A 27598-nucleotide genomic window follows, 5' to 3' on the forward strand; every position below is an offset into this window, starting at 1 on the left:
GAAGATCAACATGGTGAAAGATGGGGGGCTGACCTAGGTGGTGAATCATGGCAGAAGACACTAGGTAAGGAAACAGAAGACACACGTCAACTCCAAATAATGGAAACTTGTGGGGGAGGATGATATTAAGTATGAGGTTAGAAGATAGCAAGGAATCTTCTGTTGAGATTTGTTTAGGAGGAAACAACAGAAAAGGGAACAGTCGAAGAAGACTGGGTGTGGCTGTGGCCAGGCACATGGAAGTCCAGAAAAAATATTTGATAGGGAACTGTATTTAAGAGCATAGTGATGAAATAATACACTTATCTACATTTCTCATTTCATCCCAGGTCATTTCATAAGTTACATACATCGAGTGACGGAATACACCCCTGTATTCACACCCTACACATTATTGTAATAATCTTTGTACATAGCATGCCGTGTAAAGTATCATTTGAAAACTCATAATTACTGATCAGTAATATTCTGGTAAAATGCATGTAGCACCATTATGTGTAAAGTCATGAACATAAGCTGAAATCATGACTGAAATGTGTTTCCCAGATGAGTCTGGGGAGTGGCTAAAACCGTTTCTCAAAGACAAAGGGCAAGATGACGCCCCAACCAGGTGTCAACAAAGCTAATGGGCCATCACCTGTCAAGTGGTCATTCTTTGGCAAGAAGGAGGGACAAAGAGATCTGCATTGTAGCAAAGAAACAGCAGGAGGTCTCCTTCCTCTGCCAGACTGCCTGTCTCTTGGTTCTCAGCTGGGAAAGCTTTTCAAAGAGGTAATGAATATATAAAAAGGAGAAGCAAACACCCCAAGACACCCCGTTCTCTGTCCCTGCCCATCTCATTTTCTGTGCCTAAGGAAACAGCTGTTGGACTCTGGGGGAGGGGTCCTGACCTGCAAGTGTGGTCAGTAATGCTGTTGGAAGCATGTGGTGAGAAACTTTGATTTGAATCTAACAGCGTTTGTCAAGTTAGGCACTAGAAGGCATTTTTATCTTTATTTTCTTGTACCCAGTGCTTGTACTCACTTTAAATATATCTCTCTGTAGTTAATAAACTTGTTTTATTGCTTTATCTAATCCAGTGTGTTTAAGTAGAAGTGTCTGGCTAACTCCATTTGGGATGGCAAGTTGTATGTATATTATTCCCTTAAAGGAACAACAGACTTATTTTAATTGTCCAGGAGAGGGTTGCACAGTACAAGACAATTTTTGGGAGGGAAATCTGGGATTGGGAGTGTGCTGGGGTTACCTGGCAGAGGTAACTAAGGCTGGTAAAAGTCAGCGTGTAACCCAAGTGTGGCTGGCAGGCTGGAGTTACACACAGACACTCCTGGTGTAACTTACATGCTGGAAGACTGTTTGTGAGCTGTCCAGGTTGGGAGCTACACTAGTAAGGCATTGCTAGGCAACCCAGGTTGCAAGGCTGGGGTGACACAGCCAGACTAGTGGGGAGCTATCACCCCACTAGGTCACACACAGTACTGTTGAAATTCAGGCATCTCTGGGGTGTATAGAGGTAGCTAACTGGCACATGGCAACTGCTCAACAGTGGGCACGGGGCAAAGGGGGAATGTTGGTTAAGGACAACGGGATAAACTCCTAGGGTGACACCTTCAAAAGCATTCAGCATTGGCCTAGCTCTGCTCCCAGTGAAGCCGATGGAAGATTTACTATGGACACCAATGGCAGCAGAGTTAGGCCGGCACTGAAAATCCCAGCCCTTTAAGCTCATGAAGACCACAGTGCTTTGAGCTAATGGTGTCAGGGTTTGAACCTAGGACTCTAGTGAATCCAGATGTTCCAGATCTGATCCCTATGCTATTAAACCAACCCTTTCGTATTTCAGGTAACGTGGCCAAGCTTTTGGAGGTGCTGGCACTTAGATTGACATGGACTGGAGATGCTGAAGGAAAAGGACCTCATGTCCAATACTTCTATTCTGATCACCGAGGTGACGGTGAGATTTGACTCAGCTGTAAGTGGTGGTGGTTTGGGGTGATCTCTTCAGTTCTGGAACATACTGAGAGGAAGCAAGTTTTGGTGGCGTCAACAACTGATGAGACAGAAAGTGAGGAACAGGCTGAAGCAGGAGAGGCACATGGAACAAGGTATCCTCTGCAGATGAGTGATGCCCAAGGCTGCATTTAAGGAGGTGAGGAAAGAGAAGAGGGGCCCAACAACGGAACCCTGAGGACATCACAGTGAAGGAGCCCATGCCCCAGAGAGCTCACAGTCGAAATGGGCAGAAAATGACTTTCACAGAGGGAGAGGCTGGCTTAGGAGATTGTGAATAGAATATGGAGCCTCTCACTTTATTTGCTGCGACTTCTTATGGAAATATTATGTTTTGTTAAGCCACCTACTTCTCAATGCATCCCTGAGCACATACTATAATACCACCCATCTATCTGGCGACGTTAAGGACCGTAGAACCTTATGTCTGTCTTTCCTCCGCTGCTACAGTATTTTGTCCCCACACGTAAGTGTCCACAGACCGATCATTATTATTTCTATAGTGGCCATGGAGGGAGTGGAGACATGACACGTTACAGAGCTGTAAAGTTCCCTGCTGTAAGGCACGCACAGTCTGAAGAGACGTCGAAGAGGCAAAGGACAGGGGAAGCAATGTAACGGCAGAGGGAATGAGCAGTTCTGTTGAATATATATCTCGTCAGTTTCAAGGGTGTTTTTGTTATAGCAAAAGTAAGCGTAAAGGATCATGCAGCACCTGGGTAATGTTGCTGTCATAGCAAATACATTTTCTGAGGAATAGAGGAGACTGGCAGAGCTATAGGCAACCAAATCTGCCTCTGGTTATCACTTAGCATGTCAGCTCTTAACATAAGAACGGCCAGACCAAAGGTCCATCTAGCCTAGTATCCTGTCTACCGACAGTAGCCAATGCTAGGTGCCCCAGAGGAAGTGAACCTAACACATAATGATCAAGTGATCTCTCTCCTGCCATCCATCTCCACCCTCTGACAAACAGAGGCTAGGGACACCATTCCTTATCCATCCTGGCTAATAGCCATCAATGGACTTAACCTCTATGAATTTATCTAGTTCTCTTTTAAATGCTGTTATCGTCCCAGCCGTCACAACCTCCTCAGGCAAGGAGTTCCACAAGTTGACTGTGCGCTGTGTGAAGAAGAACTTCCTTTTATTTGTTTTAAACCTGCTGCCCATTAATTTCATTTGGTGACCCCTAGTTCTTGTATTATGGGAATAAGTAAATAACTTTTCCTTATCCACTTTCTCCACATCACTCATGATTTTATATACCTCTATCATATCCCCCCTTAGTCTCCTCTTTTCCAACCTGAAAAGTCCTAGCCTCTTTAATCTCTCCTCATATGGGACCCTCTCCAAACCCCTAATCATTTTAGATGCCCTTCTCTGAACCTTTTCTATTGCCAGTATATCTTTTTTGAGATGAGGCGACCACATCTGTATGCAGTATTCAAGATGTGGGCGTACCATCGATTTTTATATAAGGGCAATAATATATTCTCCATCTTATTCTCTATGTAAGGGCAATAATATATTCTCCATCTGTCTCCCCACTCCCAGCCGGGCTGCTGCCCGGACACTCCCCGCTCAAGGAGCCGATAAGTCCAGGTGGTTGCCCCCTACTCCCAGCTAGGACTGGGGAACTGAGAGCCGGCAGGCGGGGGAGCAGCTGGGCTCCTGGCAGGGAGCTGCACGGAGGGCTCTCAGCATCCCCAATACCCCTCTTCAGTTGGTGGAAGCGCTCCTGGTGAGGATGCACACCACTGACAGAAGGAGGGTAGTGTGGACATCAGCCACCGCAGTAACATAGACCGACTTAGGGTGTAGTGTAGACATGCCCATAAGCCCAGGTTTTTGAAGGTATTTAGGTGTTGCTGCACTCAGCATTGCAGTACCTGACTCTCATTTTCAAAATCAGAGCATCTATTTGGATGCTCAAAAACATCTAGTCACCTACCATCAGTTGAAATCAATGAGTTTTAGGTGCCTATGTGCTTTTTGAAAATCCCACTAGGCACCTAAAACACTTTTAAAAATCTGGCCCTAAATCCCTTTTGAACATTTCTGTTGGCTAAAGTCTCCTGATAATAATGATTGATAAACAAGGAGGCCTGCTGGCAAAAACCACACAGTAGATCATGTTGAAATGGATAATACTCTTCTACAGTTATCTCAAATACAGTGCACAAGCCAAATTCAACGCTGACCTATACCCCACTGCCAGGCAGCTCCGTGACTGTCACAGCTGAAACCAAGGCGATTGCATTGGGTAAAATAACTGCTTCATTTGACCCTTTGTGTTTTCTAATCAGAAGAGAAGTGAGCAGGTTGTGAAGCCTGTGATAAGTAATTTCTTCATTACACAGATCTCATATCAATGTACAGCTGTGCTATCTATTAGGGTACACTAATGCAATCATTTATTTTCATGAGAAAAAACATATACCCTGATTATTTACCCTCTAATCACTGTATGCCATTAGTTTGAAGTGCTCAGTTTTAATAGGATTGTTTGCAGTGGTGTTGTAGCTCATGATTTAGCAAACCAAAGTCTAGATTATTGGTAGGCTTTTGATAAACTGTATGCAGCCAATCAGATGTTGTTTTGCAAATGCCGTTATAGGACTCAATGCCCCGATTGGTCTGCCCACGTGGATCTAGTGGCAGAATGAAGGCCCCAGTTTCTCCTGCAAGTATTTGACATAATCCCCATTAAAACCACTGAGTACAATACTCATGTAGTGAGGGTATAAGAGACCCACCTCAATAAATACATAGCTATTACTAGTAGGTACCCTATGATTTGCTTACTCTTTCAAAGAACTGGCTTTCACAACTCTGGTGTCCAATTCGCCATGACCTGTGTGTAAGAAACTCACATCAGTTTCAGTGGGGATTCTATACTCAGGAGGGTGACATTCTGATCCCATTGAAGTCAATGGGAAAACTCCCATTGACTTCAACCAGATCAGGATTTCACCCAGTTAGTTTCTGGATACATGGATTCAAGGTTCTGAGTGTACTGACTCTTGGCGACCTAGTTTTTAGGAGTGCGCAAATGTTTCCCTTCACCATTTGCATGTACATAAAAAGTTGTTCTTTGTCAGCCAACTTAATTATGCACCTGAATGTTAAGAAAGTATTAGTTATCCCCAGTAACAGTCTTTATATGTTTGTGTCCTAAAAGCAGGTCTATCAGATGGATGATGATTTCCCCAGTGCTTGAACACTAAATGTTCTTGAATAAACAAGGAGTTTGAAAGGTACCACATGGTTTTATGATTCTTTTGTTCCCCTGGAATGTACATTACAAAGGTAATGCTTGGTGCATTTACACCAGCCATGCCATATGATAATGGTATGATTTCACACACAGCTTTAAAAATTGTATATATAAAATCTCTATCTATTGGCTACATCCTGAAATGTTTAGGTCAGATAAAACTCCCTCCATCTGATTTCATAAAAGATCACTATAGAATCTGCCTGAATAAGGGCTGCAGGACTAAATATTAATAAAATGAACAGTCTAAGTTCTGACGTTTTACATAATACATTTCAGTCAATCATGCAAGAACACTATCCAATTAAATACTTGCATGAAATGACTCCTCTGTACGTCATAGACACAGTGAGAGGTCTTAGAGGAATAGCATTATTGCAAAAGTAACTAAATGTCTTTCTAAATATAGTTTATATTGCTTAGTATGAATGACTGATTTCCTAAATAAATAATAATGATTTTTAAAAAACTGGTGACAGAAGATCTAATCTCACATTACCTATTCAGAAAATCTTGCCATCTTATAGCAGTAAGTGTATTATTGTAGTTTAGCATAAGACTCAAGAAATCATTATACAAATTCATTTCTGATTACATTCTACTTGTCTTTAATTTTCACTGTTCGATGTTAACATTAAACATTGTAAATGTATGCAATATTTATATAAAATTAAATAACAATATTGGAAAAATAAATACACTTTATTACATAAATACATAAATCCACACTGCTGAAAAGTTTCAGCTAATACTATACTCTTGTTACAAAAGTGACCAAAAATATGGTAGTGACACTCCATCTGAACAGATGAAGTATGAACAGCTACCGAATGACGTCTGCAATCAATGTCAGAACTAGAAGCAAGTGAGGTGATACAATAATAAAAATTGGACTCTCCCTACTACCTACTGTAGTAGCGCATGGTAATATGAAAACAAGGGACACATATATATTTATTAGATTTTTCAGGAGAGCCAAAACTGGTTCCTTGTTGAGCCCACAGATTATCATCCAGGTCCTCAAATATACAGCTCTGGAGTCACTTACAGCAGAGCTCAGGCAAACAACAGATAAGATACTTGACATGAAAAATCAAGACCCTACATAGGAACAATAGTGGCTCAGTTCTGAAAAACCTTTCTCCAGTGGAAACTTTGCAAGAGAAAGGATGGTCCGAGCAGGTGACTACTGAACGTTTTGGTCACAAGATTCTCCACTGAAGAGTTAGAGCAAACATTAATTAACATAAGACTAAGAACACAGTTTACAGCTGCATGCACCCCAGTGCTGCATGATTGATTCTGCACACCTGACCCAGCTCATTGACACCTGGCATCAGTGGGAGGTTTGGCTGGGGAAGGAATGCAGGATGGAGTCCTGTCTATCAAACACTAGGGGGCAGACTCAGCTGTGATGTAAGTGGGCACAACTCCACTGAAATTGACAGTTACGCCAGAGCTGCATACAGCCCTATGGTCTGTTCCCGAAGAGACACGGTGATAATGCCAAATGCTGGATTACACCAAAAACCAACAGAACAGTCTATCCATCTCTTTTGGGTCTTGCAAACATTCAAGCACATGAACTAGAAGTTAGCAGCAATTTTCAGTACGTAGTTGTGGGAGAAACCAACTGCATCAGGTATTGAGTAGTGCCAGGGGCGGCTCTAGACATTTCGCTGGCCCAAGCACGGCGGCACGCTGCGGGGGACGCTCTGCCGGTCGCTGGTCCTGGGGCTCCGGTGGACCTCCCGCAGGCGTGCCTGCGAGGGTCTGCTGGTCCCGCGGCTCCACCGAAGCCGCGGGACCAGCAGACCCTCCGCAGGCACGCCTGCGGGAGGTCCACCGGAGCCACGGGATGCCACCCTCCCGGCGACCGGCAGAGCGCCCCCCGCGGCATGCCCCCCCAAGCACACGCTTGGCGTGCTGGGGCCTGGAGCCACCCCTGAGTAGTGCTCAGCTCATTCACTGTTAGCACCAACTATCAGTATAAAAGTGATACATTAGCACCTCAAATTAAATATTTCAGATCACTGTCCCTTGTAATGATGAAGCACCGTATAAATACTATTCAGCAATGTTATGGCTATCACATAATTCACTGAGGTATGAAAAAATATTAGAAATGTTACCAAAAGCATCCACAGAAACTACAGTGACGTTAAACTCCAGCAATGTGACTTTTAAAATCATAGTGTTTAAGGAAGTCAATATATTATAAAAAGGCCTTTTTTTTTAATAAAGTGCTTTCAAGTCAAATCACCTTTAAAAAGCCTTCAGCTACGTTATAACAAAATATACAATACATTTTGACACGTGTTTGCATGTCATTTTAAAATGGTCACATCAAATGGTTTTCATTGTATCTAGCCAGTGTCCCAAGTCCCACACTCACTTCAGTGGAAGAGCATCTTTTAGCAACCAGCACTAGAATTCCACCTGTCCTCAGGTGGAGAGGGCCTTTTATACAGGAAGTAGGTATTATTCTGTGGAGTTCACCTTGCAGAGCAGACAGATCCCAGGCTGGGCAGGGTCGAGTTTTAAGCTACAGGACACGATATAATGGTCCAGATCATCCCCCACTTTGCACTGCTGGAGCTGTGGGTGGCTCACTCCAGTGCAGGAGAATCGTCCCAGTGGCACAGAGCCACATAACTCCTATTCCACTCCCCTCCCAGAGGTTGGAGAGGAAAGATGACCTAAAGTAAGGGGACTTCCCTACTTCCTGTTGATCCTTGGCTGCCATAATAGTTCCACATGGGCAGCTAGTGTAATTGAGAGCAGTGGTTGGGGATTTGACCAAGGATCAGAGAAATATGCAAGGGTAACTTAAAGCCGCTTTAAACATGGCCCCTCATCAGTTGCACTGTGAGGTGAGAATAAAGGATGTTATATGTAATATGTATAAACACACATGTACATACATAGAAATACATATACATGTATATATGCATTATACTAATGTAGGAATGTGCATGTGTTTTCTTTATGGGTGTGTATAGATTGATAAATTAATACACACACTTATAAACACATATACTTGCAAATGAGGGCAACTTAGCACCAAAATCTTCCCGTAACTATAATTTTTTTTTTGGCAGAGAAAATGCAACATGTGCACTAAGAAGTGCACAATAAAATATTAATATAAAATATAATCAAAACTTTCATTTAAATTTAAATGTACTGCTTAAAATGCCAGGTTTTAATTTGCACGCAAAGAACTCAGTCATAACCAAGATTCGTAATGCATAGTGCTTGCAATGTAGTAAAATGTACAAAGTTGGTTATCTAGCAGAAAGTGCCTTTTAAATTAAAGGAGTTTACCTTGCTAACGTAAGCCCTTCCTGAATGTGTCACTCTGAATATATTGTAAATAATCTTCTTTAAGTGCAGTTTTATGACACAAAATATTAACACCTTAGCTTTAAGCATATTAGATTTGTTGTTATGGAACATCTATAAAAAGAGTCACAAAGATAAATATGTTATGGTCGTACCGAGCTCCACGGACCAGCATTCCAGGCTGCATCTCTAGGACAGTCCTGCATATTGCACTGCTCACGGTCTGGTGGTTTGTCGAGAATTTCACAGCTCAGATCGGGAAACCTTTCACCGTTAGGGCGCTGGCACACCACAAGCCTTGTTCTTGTTCCTGCACCACATGACTTTGTGCACTAGAGAAAGGAAACCAACAGAGAACGGAGTAGTTATAATATTAGTAATTTGCATATTGAGCATTGTCTGAGCCAACTCCCATTGAAACCAACAAGAGTCTTTCCACAGATTTCAGGGTGGGGCGAGACAGGCCCCAGAAGAGGGTCTTTTTTTCTAAATTTCAGAAGGCACCAGAGATTTTTGGGGGCCACTATTTTTGGGTGCTCAGAATAAGACACATTAAACGGGACCAATTTTTAGAAAGTGCTAAACACCAGCCCAGTGCTTCTGAAGATGTCTGAAGCTGGACACTAAACTCACTAGAGCAGGTTGACATAATTCAAATAAGTAGTTTCTCTCTCAAAAAATGGCCTTTTTAAAATAGAGTTTTCAAAATCTGTCATTGTCTGGAAAAGTTTCTGCAACGTACTTAATTGAAAACATTATCAGACACTTTACAGAACGGTTTCAGCTCCCAAGAACTCGCTTTTCAGTAAACGAAACATTTTGCTAACCATTGCCAGTACTTTTTTCTTTCATTTTTCAACTCCCTGCCCCCCAATTGAAAACCTTGGCTTATGTCTTTAGAGAGACAGGAAAAGGTTCACTTGGCTCTCACCTCTCCCCAGCTGCCATAAGCCCACTGAGGACAAGGGCCAGATTCACATGATCTCTGCTCGACAGGTTTTGCTTTCTCATCACAGTTACTTGCAGTATATCCGTTTTCATCCTGGCACACCACAGCCCGCCGCTGGAATCCCCCAGCGCACGTACTAGAGCACTGCAAAACACAATCACCCACGGTGCCAGAAAGTCCAGTTATTGCTTAGCTTTCACTGGCTCTCCCGAAGGACCATGAGCACACTCAGCTCTGGGAGTGCGCTTGCGCAACAGGCAGCGAACCCCCCACCTCTTGCCAAAGGAGCTAGAGTTAATAGACAAATGTAAAATCTATGGTATTAGCATAACTAACATCCTTTTACCTTTGCAGGAAAAAAACCAGTGGGCGCTCAGCACCCATTGGTAGCCCCACCGATCAGCTCCTCCCCCTCCCTCCCAGCGCCTTCCGCCCGCCACAAATCAATTGTTCAGTGGTGTGCAGGAGGCACTGGGAGGGAGGGGTGGAGTGAGGGCAGGCACCCTCGGGGGAGGAGTGGGAAGAAGTGGGGGCAGGGGCTGGGCAGAGCGGGGGTCGAGCACCCCCAGCTAAATGAGGAAGCTGGCACCTGTGCTTTGCCGTCTACATAAATCAGGCAGAAAAGCCTGTTGTTACCAACTTCAAATCCCCCGTGACGCTTTAGGCCCCAACTCAGCAAAGGAATTATGCCTGGGCATGAGCCATTCCATTGACTTCACTCACATATTTAAAATTCCTCCCACACCTCATCACCTTGCTGAAGCGGGACCTTAGAAATGCACTGTTTCAAATCTGAGTTCACTGGTTGTGTTCAGAGAAAAAATAAGTTGGCCTCAACTGGAGTACTGTGTCCAGTTCTGGGCACCACATTTCAAGAAAGATGTGGAGAAATCGGAGAGGGTCCAGAGAAGAGCAACAAGAATGATTAAAGGTCTTGAGAACATGACCTACGAAGGAAGGCTGAAAGAACTGGGTTTCATTTGGAAAAGGGAAGACTGAGAGAGGACATGACAGCAGTTTTCAGGTATCTAAAAGGGTGTCATAAGGAGGAGGGAGAAAACTTGTTCATCTTAGCCTCTAAGGATAGAACAAGAAGCAACGGAGGTTTAGGTTGGACATTAGGAAAAAGTTCCTAACTGTCAGGGTGGTTAAACACTGGAATAAATTGCCTAGGAAGGTTGTGGAATCTCCATCTCTGGAGATATTTAAGAGTAGGTTAGATAAATGTCTATCTGGGATGGTCTAGACAGTATTTGGTCCTGCCACGAGGGCAGGGGACTGGACTCGATGACCTCTCGAGGTCCCTTCCAGTCCTAGAATCTATGAAAGTCTCAATTGTGGCTGGTCGCTAGCCCTTGCAAGAAGCAGAGCTGCACTGCCCCAGGAGAAGACCAGGAACCACATGGTGACTCAAAGGCACCATCTGGTCCCTAGTTAGTCCTTGGCCTCAAGGGAAGTAATGCTGCCAGCCCTATGCCAGGCAGGTCACTTACCCTGGTGCTTTGAAGGAGCAGAGCTAACGATCCACCCGTATGCATGGGCAGAGGAATAGAAGGCCCATATAGGTAGTGAGTGCAGGGGAGTGAGGTGGTACCTAGTTGCACATCTGTGCGGGGGGAAAAGGAACGCAGGGTTCATAATTTGGCTTGAAGAGAATAAATTGACACTTACAGCACCCCATGGGCCGATTCTCCACTGGTTGCCTCCTGGTATGTGCGCGGGGCCAGCGTTCTGGTTTAGGTTTCCCCCTGGGTGGGGTTTCGGTGGATGCTCTGGGTATGGGAAAGGGTGGATTGGCCTGCCGGAGTCATGGGTGTTCTGACAGGAAGAGACAGAGCAATCCTGGTCCGTTGCCGGGAGATCGTCTGGATCGCATTCACTTCTATCGACCACCTGGTCGCTGAAATTCAAGCAGACCACCTGCCGTGTTGCCTTACCTTGGCCGCACGTCACTGAACACTGCATTGACAAGTGGAAAAGAAGACACTTATTTCCAGCCTGAAGAGATGCTTTTTAAAATGAAATCACTTGCTAATGAAAAGAAGTTGAAACACCTCAACTTCTATGCCTTTCACCTGGATGACAGAGCACATGAGAAATATATGAATTAAATTGAAGGAACAGGCCATACAGATTATATTGTGGTAAGAACTGGATTTGCTTACAGAACTCCACTCCAGAGCTTTCCATTGTCCACACGGCGTTACGGAGCACACTTCTGTCGCTGAAGGCTTAGGGAGGTGAAAGCAGGCGGCTTCATCAGCCACTGAGCCCTGATCATCACGACAGCTGACATACCTCATCCTAGTACCTTTCCCACATGTCATCGAGCACTAGGAAAGATCAACAAGTAGTTTAGTGAGAAGTCATCTCCTGTTGCGCAACGTCACAGACTTTGGGATAAAAATCAAACCAACGATAACTAAAAATGTGTCATCTTATAAAAGATGACCATTGACCACACACTTACAGGTGTCCAAGATCCAAATCTCCATTGTGTCCTGTGAACACTCGGCATAGATCTTTTCGTTTCTGGAGCAGCTGGATGGAGAGGACATGCTGCTATTTCACAGTCCTAGCAAACAAACATATGAGAGGAAATGAAAAATATTGGATTATTGATTTGCAGATGCACCAGGTAAGTAATTTCCCCAATGTGGTTAAGAAAGAAGGAAAACCATACAGTGCCCTACAATCTGTTTTTATTTACAAACTCTTCACTTCAATAGAAGCAGGTTCTGCTCTCAGGTCCTGCTCTCAGGTCCTCATGACAGATCTGCAAAATTTGAAATGAATACATTGTGGGTGGCGGGGGAAGAGGGGAACTGAATTGCATCCAGCTTTTGATTTGCCAGTATCCTCAAAACTACCAAACCTCACAATCATATGCCATCTGCATTTACGACGAAGAACTTCCAAAAAAAGGAGTTTTGGGGACAAGAGTAGAGATTGTCACCAAGAAGCCAATAGGCGTTCCAACTCCTAACAGTTTTCAATGGCCGTTGGGCTCCTAACACCCTTAGGCACTACTGAAAAATACCAGCCAAACTAATTTTTTTTTTAATCGCATGAAAAAAAATGGGACCTGGACCAAATGTACTGAACATAAGTCACGCTGGTTTTGGAAAGAATTAGATGAATTTTTAACCTTCCTCAAATATGTTCCAAATAAGGAACTGTCTGGTCAATGTCTTATGCCTCTTTCAATCAGGCTTTCACAAAGCAGTGTGGGTGAGAAGACGGAGCACTGAACTGGTACTCAGGAGCCATGGGTTCCATTCCTGCATCTGCCACTGGCCTGCTGGGTGACCTTGGGCAAGTCACTTCACCTCCCTATGCCTCGGTTTCCCCAATTGTGATCTAGAAATCTATTCACTGATTGATGTCCGAAAACTGAACCCCCTTGTATTGGTGGATGAAATGCTGAAATCTCTGTTTCAGTCAAGGTACGTTTGACAGAGAGTCCCGAGTGTATTAAATGTAATAAATAATCCAAAATAACTGGAACAGAACATGGATATGGAATGTGACCTTTACATATTGCCCATGAGGAAAAGTGCTTCCATTTTGCAAACTACATAATTTTAGCATGTACTTTCCTCCCCTGAAGTAAGATACTGTATTCTGTATCTTTGCAGAACTTTTCCTGTCTAACGGCATCCAGATACCATCCACACTGTGACACACAGAGAAGCTGGATTTGGATGTAGGACTAGACTGTGATTCTATCCTTCTGAACTGGAAGCGTGATAAACTGATCGGACAATATCAGGAGTTCTGCGAGCCAGAACTGGTGAGGTCAGGCAGGAGCCATCAGTATAATCTGAGCTGCTTCTTGTCTTACCTTCCTTAACATCTTTGGAATTAATGGAAAAGGAAGGAAAGCCTACATCTAAAACGACAAATGGTCGATGTTTCTTCTGTGCAGGATTTATCAACACATGACAGTAAGCTTTCTATAAGGTCAGGGTGATGAACCAATCCATGGGATATAAAGCGGGAATAACTGAAGCTACCATACCAAATTTGGTGCATTAAATGTATTTGTAATAATTTCTGAGATCCAGGATCAGACGACAAACTCTTTTCTTTTTTGGTATGAGGAAATAAGGGGAATACAAGCCCTTTCCCACAAATTCTTGAGGTACCAATTCTGTCGCTTCTGGATTGATTACATCATCCCCTCTTGATGCATAGTGCTCTCATGAGACTAGTTACTAAAAAGGAACTGGAAGGGAGGCAGAGATTGAAACTGAATGGTGTAACCATCCTCAATACGTGAAGAATCCACAGTCACCCAACCCTCCTGAAAAATAAAGACAGATGGGAACCAAAGCAAGGGAGGAAAAGGTATAGATCCTTGTAGATTAGTCCAAGATCCTTGACTGTGGCATCAAATCTGATGTTTTTGCATATGTCCTGCTTGTGAGTTTACCAAAGAGGATGATGGATCAGTTCTCTTCTTTTGATATCTCAATCTCATCTAGGATTGGTCAGAAGATCTCTTTTGATAAAAGTATCAGAAAAGTGATTCCTCTATCTCGAGGAAGAAGGGTGAGGACAAAATTGCTTCCTTCTAAATACTAATATGTCTATAAACTCAGTGATCTAACAGTGGATATTGAGCCTTTCAATGAGTGAAGACACTCATCCATTATAGTACTAAACAAATTGTCCATTGAATGGCAAATCTTCAATGGTCGCCTGTACTTCCTTAGGCAAACCTGATGCAGGCACATTTCATAGTAATAGCTCTAGCCCCTGGACAGACACCAGTATCAGCAGTGTCCAGAGCAACCTGCAGTGCGGTTTTAGCAATTAAGTGACCTTCTTCAGAGATAGATCTAAATTCATTTGTAATTTCTACAGGTATCTTGTTCTTAAAATCAGACAGAATGACCCATTGAAGAGTATCATACTTAGACAGCATGGCTTGATAATTAGCTATCCTAACTTGTAAACACTGAGGAATAAATTTTCCTTCCAAAGATGTTTAGTCTCCTTGATTCTCTTTCTTTGGGCGTTGACTTTCCTATTTGTTTTGATTTTGCATTTGCAGCAGTAACAACAAGTGAAGATGGAGTAGGAGGAGTATAAAAACACTCTAAACCCTCAGACAGTACTGGATATCTATGATTAGCACTCTATGAACTAGTGGCAACTGAGACAGGAGTAACCCAGAGATCTTTTGCCAGATCTAAAATTCCTTCATTTATAGGCAGTAAAAGCAGCAAAGAGTCTTGTGGCACCTTATAGACTAACAGATATTTTGGAGCATGAGCTTTCATGGGTGAATACCCACTTATAGGCAGTGTGACTCTCCTCTCTGATGCTGGTTGAAAAGCACGGGCAGGTTATGTATACAGTAACTAGAGTCCTTCAAGATTGTCCTATGGGAGCTCCATGTCAGGATGTGTGTGCACCTGGCATGCTCTTGATTGGAGCTTTTTTTTTTTTGGTCAGCGGTGCCCTATGCATCCTTGTAGTCTGTTGGAGGGTATGCAGGGAGGGGAAGACCCTCCGCTGCTCCGTTTTCTATTCATGGAGCCCAGAGCAAGGACAGTGGAGAAGGAGAGTGGGTAGTGGAGCACCCACAGGGACAAAACATCTCAAAAAACCCCTCCTGTTTCTCTACAGGTAAGTAACTGCTCCTCCTTCTTCTTCGAGTTATTGTCCCTATGGGCGACACGTAGCCTGCCCACACTCACCAGCCACCGCAGCTTGCTGCACGCAGCTGGGGACAGAGCCCTGCTTGCCGAGAGTCGGCACGCAGCGGGGGGCTGCGCTGATGCAGCAGCCGGCCCCATGCACTGCAGCTTTGCCTCGTCACCAGCCTTACACACCCTTCCCTATTGTCGGCCACTGGACCCACAGGACCCACCAGTACTGATGGGGGGAGGGGGGGGGAGAGAAGGAACAGATAATATGGGACAATTTGCCCGTTTTTAAGAAAAAGTCGGGACACCTGCAGGAGGGCTTAAATATGGGACTGTCCCTTTAAAAACGGGAACTCTGGTCACCCTAGGCATGCTCCATAGTATAGAATTGACACTAGGAAGCTCACTGTGGCTTTGACATCAAAAACAGAGCACGTGACAACTACAACAAGGCTGCAGAGATCCATTTCATGGCATACGTACACGTTCAATCCTCACCAGATCTGGCAGAAATGCACACTGGAACCCCCTGCCCACTGCCAGGTTTGCTACCAGACAGCATTGGAGCAGAACGGGCACGGCTTACAAGCTCTGCTGCTCTTGCCTGAGATCTGCCCAAAACCACTCAAGTTGGCCACTGATGGGCCGGCTACACTGCAATTAAAACCCTGGGACTGGTCCATGCCAGCTGAGTCAGGCTCACGGGGCTGTTTAACTGTGCTGTAGACATTTGGGCTCAAGCTGGAGCCCGGGCTCTAGGACCCTGTGAGATGGAAGGGTCCTCAAACCAGGGCCGGCTCCAGGCACCAGCCCAGCAAGCAGCTGCTTGGGGCAGACAACGGTGAGGGGCGGCACGTCCGGGTCTTCGGTGGTGGGTCCCTCACTCCCTCTTGGAGTGAAGGACCAGCTGCCGAAGACTGAAGCGGTGGTGGTAGAGCTGAAGATCGCGGCTTTTTTCTTCTTTTTTCTGCTTGGGGAGGCAGAAACCCTGGAGCCGGCCCTGCCCCGAATGTCTGCACCTCAGTTCAAGAGCCCCACAGCTCAAGCCCTGTGAGCCAAGTCAGCTGGCACAGGCCAGACGCAGGTGTCTAACTGCAGAGGAGACCTTACACCTTCAGCTGCTATAAATTAGCCTTGTTCCACTGAAGTCAGTAAAGCTACGTTGATTTCCACCAGCTGAGGAGCGGGCCCAGGGATTTTCAAAAGAGCAGATCTTGGTACTGATTTACTAGGCCAGGGACCATTAAGAAAGAGGAAAGGCATGTTTATTTTAGCACTCTCACAAGAGGCAATGCCACGATGGGAACAAGAGATGAAGAGAAGTGTAACGTTTACCTGTGTGTCCGTTGGCCGCGTAGCGGCGTTACACGCATTGTCATCCACTACTGAGACATAGGCACCGACGACACATTTCACCGCTCTCATTTGGTAGCCCTGCCCACATGTCATTGTGCACTGGGAGGGGAAAAAAATAAGAAAGACGTGCACATGACTAAATACAGATTTGACCTGGAAAATATTAAGCGGGGTAGCGTATTCGAAGCGCATCATTTCTTTCATAACATCCACCAAAAGTAAAAAAGCCTTTTTCTTCTACTTCGATCATTTCAACTTAAAAGTAGGCCAAACTTAATTCACTGCTTCCGTCGGAATCCTGCATGCTTCATTTATTGTCTTCAAATATGGATGTATGAGTGTTTAAATGATTTCCCATTCGGTGGGATATGAATTTAGTATAATCCCTGTCACATTGCTTTGCATGCAGGCTGTGCAAACTTCCAGTAACATATCATGATCATGAATGAAAGGAATTATGCCGATCAGTAATTTGTGTGGTCCGGCTAAATTTTTTTTTTTTTAAATAACTAAATCATAAAAGTTACAGCTGCAATGGAAATCAAGATGACAGAATTCTCTGGAAGATATGAGCACAAATTGCTTATTTTCCCCTCTGTGGAAATAAATTTGAAACACGACAAAAACTAAGGCAAAATTTTGAAAAAGGGCTGCGGAAAGTCAATGGGTGCTGCACTTATGAAAATCAGGGCACTTCTTATTAAAAGGAGGTAATATTGCTGAGTGGATGGAGCACTGGCCTGGGATTCAGGGAACCTGGGCTCCAGTTCTAGCTCAGCTGTTGGATGACCTTGGGCAAGTCACGTCACCCCTCTGTGCCTCAGTTTCCCCCTCTGTAAAATGAGGGTAGCGATACTAACCTCTTTTGTATAGTGCTTTGAGATGCCAAGCACTGTATCAGAGCGGGTATTGCTATTATTTAGGTGCCTAAATATGGACTTCGTAGTCTAAGCTTGGAAACCCATTTTTGAAAATCTTGGCCAATCTATTATAAACACAAATGAAATTTCGCATGGTCCTGCTACCGCTGTCAGCTCAACAACAGACCATTCATACCTGGAGCTGAAGGAAACAGAGTCTCTTACATTACCTGACCCCAGGGTCCTACTTGCCACGCCGCACATTCCTGTTGCTGACAGGTCTGCACAGAATTGGGCTTACTCTCCGGATCACAAAACCTGTCGTTTAACCGATCTTCTCCAAACTGGCACCAAGTCTGGCGATGTTTGTGCCCTTTCCCACAGGTTACCAAACACTGCAAGGAGCAAATCACAGACTCGGGGTCAGATCCTTAGCTGGTGTCAATGGAACTATGGTGACGGACAGCAGTGGAGAATCTGCCCGTGATATTAAAACCAGACCAGAAACCACCATCAAACAATTGTTTGCTCAGAGGCGTGTCTTTAACTAGGAGGAGCTGGTTCACAGCACTGACTGGAGCTTAAAGAGAACTATGGGGGTCGAAACAAACATACAGGGAGGGTTGAAAATAACATCCAGTCAAAGAAGATGGAGAAATATCAGGATAATTATTAATCACCCTTTTGGGTAAATCAGTGTAATTCAGGATGTTCAGTGGAACTCAGACAGGATTTACGGGGCTGGATTCTGATATAAACCCGGTGTAACTCCACTAACTTCAGTGGGTCTAGCTCAGCTTTACAGCCGTGGAACTTCTCCTCTGTGTTGCTAACATGCTTGTTATTTGTGAGGTTGGCTCCCTAGAACTTCTTGAGAAGTGCCAGAAAGCAAAGGCGCAAATGACGGATGCTGCAGCGTGAGGGCCAAAATGGGAGGTGTGCCGGGGACAAAGGGTGCAGAAGCCCTTGCCTCCAAACCAGTCCAGGGCAGAAGCCAGCCATGGTTTGTCTCCAAGGACCGGGGAGTCTGGAAGGCCACAGCCAGGCACTAGCCGGGCCTGAATGGGGACAGAAGTGCTGGCAACATCTCTGCAAAGATGGAGCAAAGTGCTCCTCTTCCCATGTTCCCGCCAGCCCAAGCGTTCCAAAGGCATCACAGCTCCAGGGGCTGACGCGCTCTCTTCCTGCAGCGCGGCTCATGTTCTTAGGTGCCGGAGCGGGAGCAAAGCCCAAAGTGCACTCACTGCGGGAGTTTTCCTCTGTCATCTCATGACTCCTGAAAGAACATGGCCCCTGGAGAAGTGAGTCCTGTTTAGACGAGCTACTGGGGTTTGCGTTTGTGGAACTAGGGAGCAGGAATACCCCTCGCCATGAGCCCCGTCAAAGGCGACAAAGCACCCCTGGAGCTGAAGTAATCCCTCATTTCCCTATTGCAGGCACATGCTCTGCAGAGAGAAAAAAGGCCAGTGGAGCTGGAGGCTTAGGACCAAGGGCACTGCTTCCCCACTCCTCCCTCTATCCTGGCTCCCAACTCTTCCTGTGTGTGGGGGTGAAGAGAGTGCATACAGAGCAGAGGGCTGATCCCCCAACGGGCACAGGATGCAGTGTGACAGCTTTCACCCCTTTTCCACAGCAGAACCCCAGTGGTTCCAATGTGCCCCCTCTAAGGGAAAGGATCTGGTCTTTAGTAGCCATTCGTTAGTCATGGGTAAAGACAGGCACATCAGTGCAGGCTGACTACTAAGTGCAGTGCTGTACCCGGGTCGGTCCCAGGATATGAGACACACAGGGTGGGTGAGGTAATAGCCTGTTGGTGAACAAGACAAGCTTTCAAGCTCCATGGAACTCTCCTTTCTTTGGCTGTAAAACACTAGACACTTACTTCTGACCAGTCACCTGTTTTCCACTGTGGACACAAGAAGTCACTACAGCGCTCTACAATGAGCTTCTCCTGCTGGCTGCATTTACTGTCATCCAGTACATCATTGAGGGTGTTAACGCAGATGGCTCGTCGTCTCCTTGTGCCACCACCACAACTTTTAGAGCACTGAAAGAAAGAGAAACTCAGTAAACACACATAGGAATTGTACTCTGGGCCAGGCCAATAGTCTATGTAGTCCTGTTACCTGGACTAGATGCCCAGAAGGAGATGCAAGAACTCCCATAAAGAACAACTGCACAAAAGTGTCCCCATAGGGTAAGTTTCTTCCTAAGCCCAGGCAGCTGATGGCTGGTCTTGACCAGAAGTACAAAGGTTAGTATCCCTTATATATCCTTTTTTAAAATCTTACCAAGCACAGTAATATCTTGTGGCAATGAGTTCCACAGGTTTCATTATGGGTCGTGCCAAAAAAGAATTCCGTTATTAGTTTTAAATTTGTTGCCTTTCAATTTCATTCAACTGGTGTCTCTTTGTACTTGTATCATGAGAAATGGTAAATAGCAGTGGCCTGGTTTAACTTTTCAATACCAAACATTGTTTTCAGGGCTTTGGAACTGTGCTCCAGCTCCGCTCCTGCTCCAGGCAAAAACCTGCAGCTCCAGCTCCGGAGCTGCTCCACACTCAGCTCCGGGCTCTGCTCCAAAGCCCTGATTGTTTTACATCCTCTACCATTTATACCAAGGTGCCTTTACACCACTCGGGCACGTTACGTGGCCTCAAGGTGTGCCAATGCCAAAGCAGGGTAAAGGGGCCTCAGTGTAAATGAAGATCAAGATACACAGTATTCTAAAAAGTCAAGTTATCTATATTGCAGTCATGAAACAAACTCCTGTCTTTATTCCAGTCTGCATGCTAAGGCCACACACAAACCCTTACTGATGGTGCTAGCAGCTGTATGTGCAGAGAAAGGTCAAGCTCTGTCTTACAGACATCGGAGGAATGCAGAAAGCAATGGCGGATGCGTTACTGGGCAGCTTTGAACCCAGAGAACATGCTGAAAAATCAGCAGAAACGTCACCGTCTCCCAGTTCCATGTGCTATTTATAGCTACCAGTTGCACAGACTAGGTCCTCCTGATGCCGGATCCATGCAGGACTGACCGACTGTAGCGCACATCTAATGCACTATTCCAGTACAGGGCTTCAAAGCAGCAGCACAGGACTGCAGGACACTTTCCAAAGCCACTTTTATTACTAGGTTAGGCTGACTAAGTGCCTGCCCCACCCAAACATTTGACTGAGAGCTGCCAAGAATACACAGGCTGAAATAAGGGAAATTTCACCACTCAGGTGACATACTTACATCAGACCAGGCTGAATACCGCCATCCTCCTACGTTACAGTCTCCAAAACATTTTTCCCTAGTATTTGGCTTGGTTTGGCCACTGCAGAATCGGTCGTCGACTTTCTCTGTCTTCCCTTCCGACCTACTGTACTTTGTGCAGTAGACATCTAGCGTTCGGTATCCCAGCCCGCACTGCGCAGTGCACTCGCTCTTTCTAGCAATATGCCACCTGGGCACAAAACGCCCCCCCCAAAAAACACCATCAGTAACTCGGCCAGTTTTATGCTATCTAAAACAGTAAGCCTGGAAGAGCACGGCAAATGCACCAGAAGCAGAAGGAGTTGCTGCTTTTTAGTATCCTATGTGTATAACGCAGTTAGTATCACATTACATAAATAAGGCATGTACGTACTTTAATTACACAGATTTTTAACTCATTACAACACCACCCAAAGCTTTGCATCTTCAAAGTGCTGTCTAAAACATTAGCTAATTACTCCTTGCATCACTCTTGGGATGTACATATATATTATTGGCCCCTTTTTACAGATGGGAAAACCAAGGCAGTGAGTTTAAGTGACCTACCCAAGGTCACAGATAGAGTCAGTGGCAGAGCAAGGATTAGAATTCAGGGGTTCCTGGCTTCTAGGCCTGTGTTCAGACCCCTAGACTATGCCTCACCCTCAGAAAACCAAAAGCTTTCCAAAAACATGGCATCAAATGCATTAGATTGTATGGGCATGAAGCGTACGTCAAATGTAATTCCATGGAGCAGAATGCTTTAGCAAAACTTTCAGCCCTCTGAAGTGGAACCGAGTGATTTGTGCACTGGTACGAGATAGAGTTCTATCAGGGATTAAAAAGCGCTTGCTCTCAGCTGGTGGGACTCTGGTCCTGGTGTTTGCCAGGGTGGCTTCTACTGCCTGCAGGCAGCGATGCAAAAATTAAGGCCATTTAACTGAGACCCTCAGGGCTTTTGTCCACCTTTCGGTTCTTGAACACATTTTCTTATCTACAGCCACATCCTCATGCTTTAGTCACCTTTCCTACCCTGAAGCTAGGAGATCAGACATCCTCCTTTAAGACTGAAATGGCAAGAAGGCAAGAGTGCAATGTGTGTGGCATTCTCTCCAGAATACTCCAGAATCACCTCCATGCTGTCCCCAGGCTGGAGAGCGAAGGTCCAGATGTTGCTGCTGTGCCTGGATTTTTCCCATGTGGTTGCATTAAATTTATGTCCACATATATATGGTGCAGTTTTCATAAGGCACCAGAGGTCTGGTTTTCACAGTTCCCGTGGACTTTAGCTGGAGCTATGGGTGCTCTGTGCTTTTGAAAATAAAAAACAGGCTCCAGATATGCTTTCCAATGTTTTGATACCAGCCTCATGACTATAATAGATCTGTGCAGGTGATGGGAGACTTTAATTCACACTATTGGGATTCCTCACTCCAGAATCTGGGACTAACACGTTTTCCAATATAAAGGACTTGATATAAATATTAAATTATATCCCAGAGTGCTGGATGGGTGGCAGAAAAAGCACGGTCCAGTTGACGGGCCACCGGCCTGGGAAATTGGAACCCTGAGTTCTATTCTTGGCTCTGCCACTGATCTGCTAGGTGACCCTGGGGAAACCCATTCACCTTTGTTTCCCAGCCTTTGTATTTACCTTGCAAACTCTTTGGGGGCCAGGTTAGTCTCTTAATGTGCCGTTAATACAGATCCTAGCACAATGGGCCCCAGACCAATAATAAATAACAACAACAATTAAATGCATGTTTAGTCCTAAAGGCTCACTTTGATATTTGGTCACGAGCACATGTGTTTATTCTCCCATCAATGTACTGAGGATATATGCAAGTAAATGACATTAATGCCATCTACACAGGTATATTGCCCATGAGGCAGAGAGGGACTAGACCCCAAGGCACTGAATGTTTTTCATAGCTATTGGGCAGAATCCTGCCTTTGCAGAGATGCACCTGCATATCTGGGAGCAGAAGTTGGCCTTTCATACTCTTTTGAGGGTGTTCTCCATGGTCCTCTTACACATCCCCCATCCACACTCCCATCCGCTACACATACACACACTCTTCCGGGTGTTATCCAAGCCCCCACCCTAAAGATCATCCAGTGCAGACACCATTTTTCCAAGTGAGGACTGCTAAACTGCTCTGCCTGTATCACTGCCTCTCCACCAGCCGGCCCCGACCCTGGAGGAGGTGCTTGTGATTGCTTCGCTACCATTGCAGACAGCCAGGATATGACACGGTGAATGGGGCTTGATTACATGAGGTCCTGAGAGCCCACTTGGGACTTGAGGGCACTCAGCACCTCGCCCAAGCACCTTGCAGAATTAGGTCCACAGGCATTAATGTCCACTGAAGTCAATGGAATGAGTCCCATTGACTTCAACAGGCATCGGATCAGAGCCCAGATTAGAGTCTCCTCTATAGAAAATGCAGAGCTCCTCAACTTGGCCACAAGGCCAAATTGCAGCAGAGTAGCTAGGAAAGTAAAATAAAGATCTGGAGCCAGTAGCTCCTGATGTACAGGTCAGTCTCAAATCTGTTATCACTTTCCTAACTTTGAGTGTTCCCCACTCTGGAGCTTCCAAGCTGTTGAAATGGCAACTGAGTAACCTTTCAGCTGTTACAATGACAACCTGAGAGGACCATCACATTCTCAGTTGGAATCTAGATAAAAACTAAACTAGCCCAGCAGCAGCCACTTAACCCCCCCTCTGCCCACACTTTAATTCAAAAGTTCACAATTTAGTGGTAGAATCTCCATCCTTAGAGGTTTTTAAGGCCCGGCTTGACAAAGCCCTGGCTGGGATGATTTAGTTGGGTTTGGTCCTGCTTTGAGCAGGGGGTTGGACTAGATGACCTCCTGAGGTCTCTTCCAATCCTAATATTCTGTGATTCTATGAAAAGTGTAAAAGTTAAACAGGTCTAGAAATAATGGTTCTTTCAGAAAGCTTTCCCCCCTCCAAAATCTTTCGCCATACTGTAATCGTCAGTGGCAGTCGTTTGGCTAAGGCCCTCATCCAGCAAAACCCTTCAGCACATGCTAACTTCCAGCTCACGAGTACTCCCGCTGACTCCAGTAGGACAGCTCACATGCTTAAGTTGCTTTGCTGGATTTAGGCCTACTTTTGTTTATTTTTTAATGTTTGCAGACTGCTTCTCCTGGGAAGACAAGACCACCATGCAGTTCCCAGCCTCGTTGATCAAGTCAGGATAGGAATCACAGGCTTTTGTCTCATGTTTCTACATCTTGCAGCACTGAATAAAAGATGTGCCCCTTGCAGTTAGTGCTTCTTTCACCATAGAAAGGCAAGCTGAAGTGAAGAGAGCAAAACATGTCCTGACTCCCTCCTACAAAGAAGCCAGTGTGCACCATTAACTTGTGGCAGAACTTTCATAGAATCATAAAATATCAGGGTTGGGAGGGACCTCTTCTAGTCCAACCCCCTGCTCAAAGCAGGACCAATCCCCAAACAGATTTTTGCCCCAGATCCCTAAGTGGCCCCCTCAAGGATTGAACTCATAATGCTGGGTTTAGCAGGCCAATGCTCAAACCACTGAGCTATCCCTCCCCTACGTTACTCTGCAGAAGCCTACAAAAGCAATGTTATTGTCTGCTTCAGGTAGCGTGGTTCACTGAGAAATAGGGAACCACAGCAGGCAGTGAAAGGAAAGAAGACTAGGCAATAAATATATGGTGTAATGTATATACATGACTGAGTAGCATGCACCTTAATTCACATTCTGTGCTACAAGGCTCAGTTACTGGAGCAGGCTGGGGAATTCGATCACATCTTTGATCTGACACCATGAGTTGATCAGATTCTCTCGTACAAATGGGTTTCCTTTTTCGTTCCCCTAAACAGGAAAAAATACATTTTTAAACACATACAGGAAAGTGATCCAATCTAGTTTGTCTCTCTCTCTGTTTTCAAAACAGCTTCTTAAAAAAATTCAAATTGTGCTCTGCAAATCTATTTGATCTAGGGGATCCACTACAGAGGTGAAATTTGCATCATGAACTCAAAAAAGATCCAGCTTATTTAGATGGACTTTAGTACAACTGGTGAATGAGAGAGAGGTAGTGTATAAGAACATAAGAATGGGCATAGTGGGTCAGACCAAATGTCCATCTAGCCCAGTATCCCGACTTCTGACAGTGGCCAATGCCAGGTGTTTCAGAGGGAATGAAGAGAACAGGTAATCAAGTGATCCACCCCCTGCCACCCATCTAGAGGTGTACAGAGATACAGAGACAGATGCTCCTGAATGCTCACCCCAGCTCTGACATTGACTCTCGTTGCAGGTCTGGGAATGAGAAGGAAACTCTGTGCCTCAGTTTCCCCATTACAACATTGCCGTACCTCATAAGGTTGTTGTGAGGCTCAGTGAATGAATGTATGTGAAGCGCTTTGAAGATGAGAAGCACCAGAAAAGTGCTAAACATTATCAGCTGGCATAAGGCAGCATAGATCATTCCACTACTACAGCTCATGGAAATGATCAAACTACTCATATGATAGAAGAAGCTCAGAGAAAACAAGTGAAAATGCATTTATTACCACCACCAAAGTCCAGAAAATGCCGTGACTGATTTAATACACTCCAAAGCACATACCTTGGCAAAGTTTACTGCAGGCTTGCCACGGGCCATAGATGTTCCAGTAATACTGCTGAGGTTTGTCTTCAATCGGGATATTGAATGTGTATCGAACATCAGGGTTATATAAATTACCCACTGATAGAATCTGGGGAAAACAAAGACACACACGGATAAACTAAAACCAGTCAATATCTGTGCTATTTTCACTCAAATAAAACCCAGCGGAGGTGCGTTTGCGTGAAGGAAGCGCCCGGTACCTGAAGAACGATTTCTTGCTCAATGCGCTCCGTAGAATTAATCCTTTCGATTGTATTGTCTGAGCCACTGTATTCGATCACAGCATTCCCAACTTTGATTTCCCTTTTAAACATGCTGACGACAAAGTCTCCATTCAAGATGAAGGCTCCATGGCTGTTTGATAAGGCTGCGCAAAAGAGGTAAAAACAAAACCCCACACTCACATAAGCAACTCACGGACGCTGAAGCAAAGTAGATCGAGCACTTGGTTTGAGGTCCCATATACAAACATTTTAAAACTACGGTGGAGCCGCATTGGCATCAGTGATTTCCCTCCCTGATTCCCAGTGGGGGAGGAGCTTGCCCATACAGGTTTGGAAACGCCATGCTTGACATCAGTGGAAGCGGAGGGAGACTCCACATATTACAGGATCAGGCCCTTAGGCTGGAGTCATTGCCCCATGGTAGAGCCCAGCAGCCAGGCAGCAGGGTCAGGCGAGTCAAGGCAGCTTTTGAGACTTTTTTTTTTTGGTTAAAAATCCTTATTTTGAGCCCTGTTTTTGTTGGCAGGGAGCCAGTAGTGTAGCTGGGGGAGGGAGCGGGGTAGCGGCCGCTCCCCCACCGAGCACAAGTGGCGTCTTTTTAATTTTACTCACCTGGGAGTGGGTTAAAAAAAAAGGCGCCACCTGCTGCGGTGCTTTTACTGACGGGGCGGCTCTCCGGGGCTTCGGCGGCACCTCGGCGGCGGGCCCTTCACTCGCTCCGGGGGGCTTCGGCGGCACCTCGGCGGCGGGCCCTTCACTCGCTCCGGGGGTCTTCGGCGGCACCTCGGCGGCGGGCCCTTCCCTCGCTCCGGGGGGGCTTCGGCGGCACCTCGGCGGCGGGCCCTTCACTCGCTCCGGGGGGCTTCGGCGGCACCTCGGCGGCGGGCCCTGCGCTCGCTCCGGGGGGCTTCGGCGGCACCTCGGCGGCGGGCCCTTCCCTCGCTCCGGGGGGGCTTCGGCGGCACCTCGGCGGCGGGCCCTTCACTCGCTCCGGGGGAGCTTCGGCGGCACCTCGGCGGCGGGCCCTTCACTCGCTCCGGGGGGCTTCGGCGGCACCTCGGCGGCGGGCCCTTCACTCGCTCCGGGGGGCTTCGGCGGCACCTCGGCGGCGGGCCCTTCCCTCGCTCCGGGGGGGCTTCGGCGGCACCTCGGCGGCGGGCCCTTCACTCGCTCCGGGGGTCTCCGGCGGCACCTCGGCGGCGGGCCCTTCACTCGCTCCGGGGGGCTTCGGCGGCACCTCGGCGGCGGGCCCTTCCCTCGCTCCGGGGGGGCTTCGGCGGCACCTCGGCGGCGGGCCCTTCACTCGCTCCGGGGGAGCTTCGGCGGCACCTCGGCGGCGGGCCCTTCACTCGCTCCGGGGGGCTTCGGCGGCACCTCGGCGGCGGGCCCTTCACTCGCACCGGGGGGCTTCGGCGGCACCTCGGCGGCGGGTCCTTCACTCGCTCCGGGGGGCTTCGGCGGCACCTCGGCGGCGGGCCCTTCACTCGCCCCGGGGGGCTTCGGCGGCACCTCGGCGGCAGGCCCTTCACTCGCCCCGGGGGGCTTCGGCGGCACCTCGGCGGCGGGCCCTTCACTCGCCCCGGGGGGCTTCGGCGGCACCTCGGCGGCGGGCCCTTCACTCGCCCCGGGGGGCTTCGGCGGCACCTCGGCGGCGGGCCCTTCACTCGCCCCGGGGGGCTTCGGCGGCACCTCGGCGGCGGGCCCTTCCCTCGCTCCGGGGGTCTTTGGTGGCACTGAAGCTTCATTGCCGAAATGCCACCGAAGACCTGCAGAGCGACTGAAGGTCCCGCTGCCAAGGTGCCGCTGAAGACCCGCAGCGCCTCCCCGTCAGTAAAAGCGCTGCAGCAGGTGGTGCCTATTTTTTTCCCACTCCCCCTGTTCCCTCCCCCTGGCTATGCCACTGCAGGGAGCTGCTGTGGTTTTCCAAGGAGGGGATGGGGAGCAATCAACAGGACAGGCCTTTTCTGGTCCCAGGCTGGGACTGAGAAGAGGAGCCTCC

General features: G+C 46.6%; 1 protein-coding gene across 1 annotated transcript in view; it reads right to left on the minus strand.

Moving 5' to 3' along the window:
- ADAMTS9 (ADAM metallopeptidase with thrombospondin type 1 motif 9) overlaps positions 1-27598 on the minus strand; it is a 145055-nt gene that overhangs the window by 55990 nt on the left and 61467 nt on the right. Inside the window, exons 17-28 of the mRNA XM_045022622.1 lie at positions 25576-25742; positions 25334-25463; positions 24447-24573; positions 20702-20912; positions 19340-19504; positions 17688-17852; positions 16577-16696; positions 12055-12159; positions 11750-11917; positions 11256-11543; positions 9567-9728; positions 8791-8967 (exon numbers count right to left, since the gene is read on the minus strand). Of these exons, the coding sequence (XP_044878557.1) occupies positions 8791-8967; positions 9567-9728; positions 11256-11543; positions 11750-11917; positions 12055-12159; positions 16577-16696; positions 17688-17852; positions 19340-19504; positions 20702-20912; positions 24447-24573; positions 25334-25463; positions 25576-25742 (1985 nt within the window). The remainder of the gene's footprint in view (positions 1-8790; positions 8968-9566; positions 9729-11255; positions 11544-11749; positions 11918-12054; positions 12160-16576; positions 16697-17687; positions 17853-19339; positions 19505-20701; positions 20913-24446; positions 24574-25333; positions 25464-25575; positions 25743-27598) is intronic.

This window comes from Mauremys mutica, chromosome 7 (genome assembly GCF_020497125.1).
Source record: "Mauremys mutica isolate MM-2020 ecotype Southern chromosome 7, ASM2049712v1, whole genome shotgun sequence".
In the NCBI taxonomy this organism is placed as follows: Eukaryota; Metazoa; Chordata; order Testudines; family Geoemydidae; genus Mauremys; species Mauremys mutica.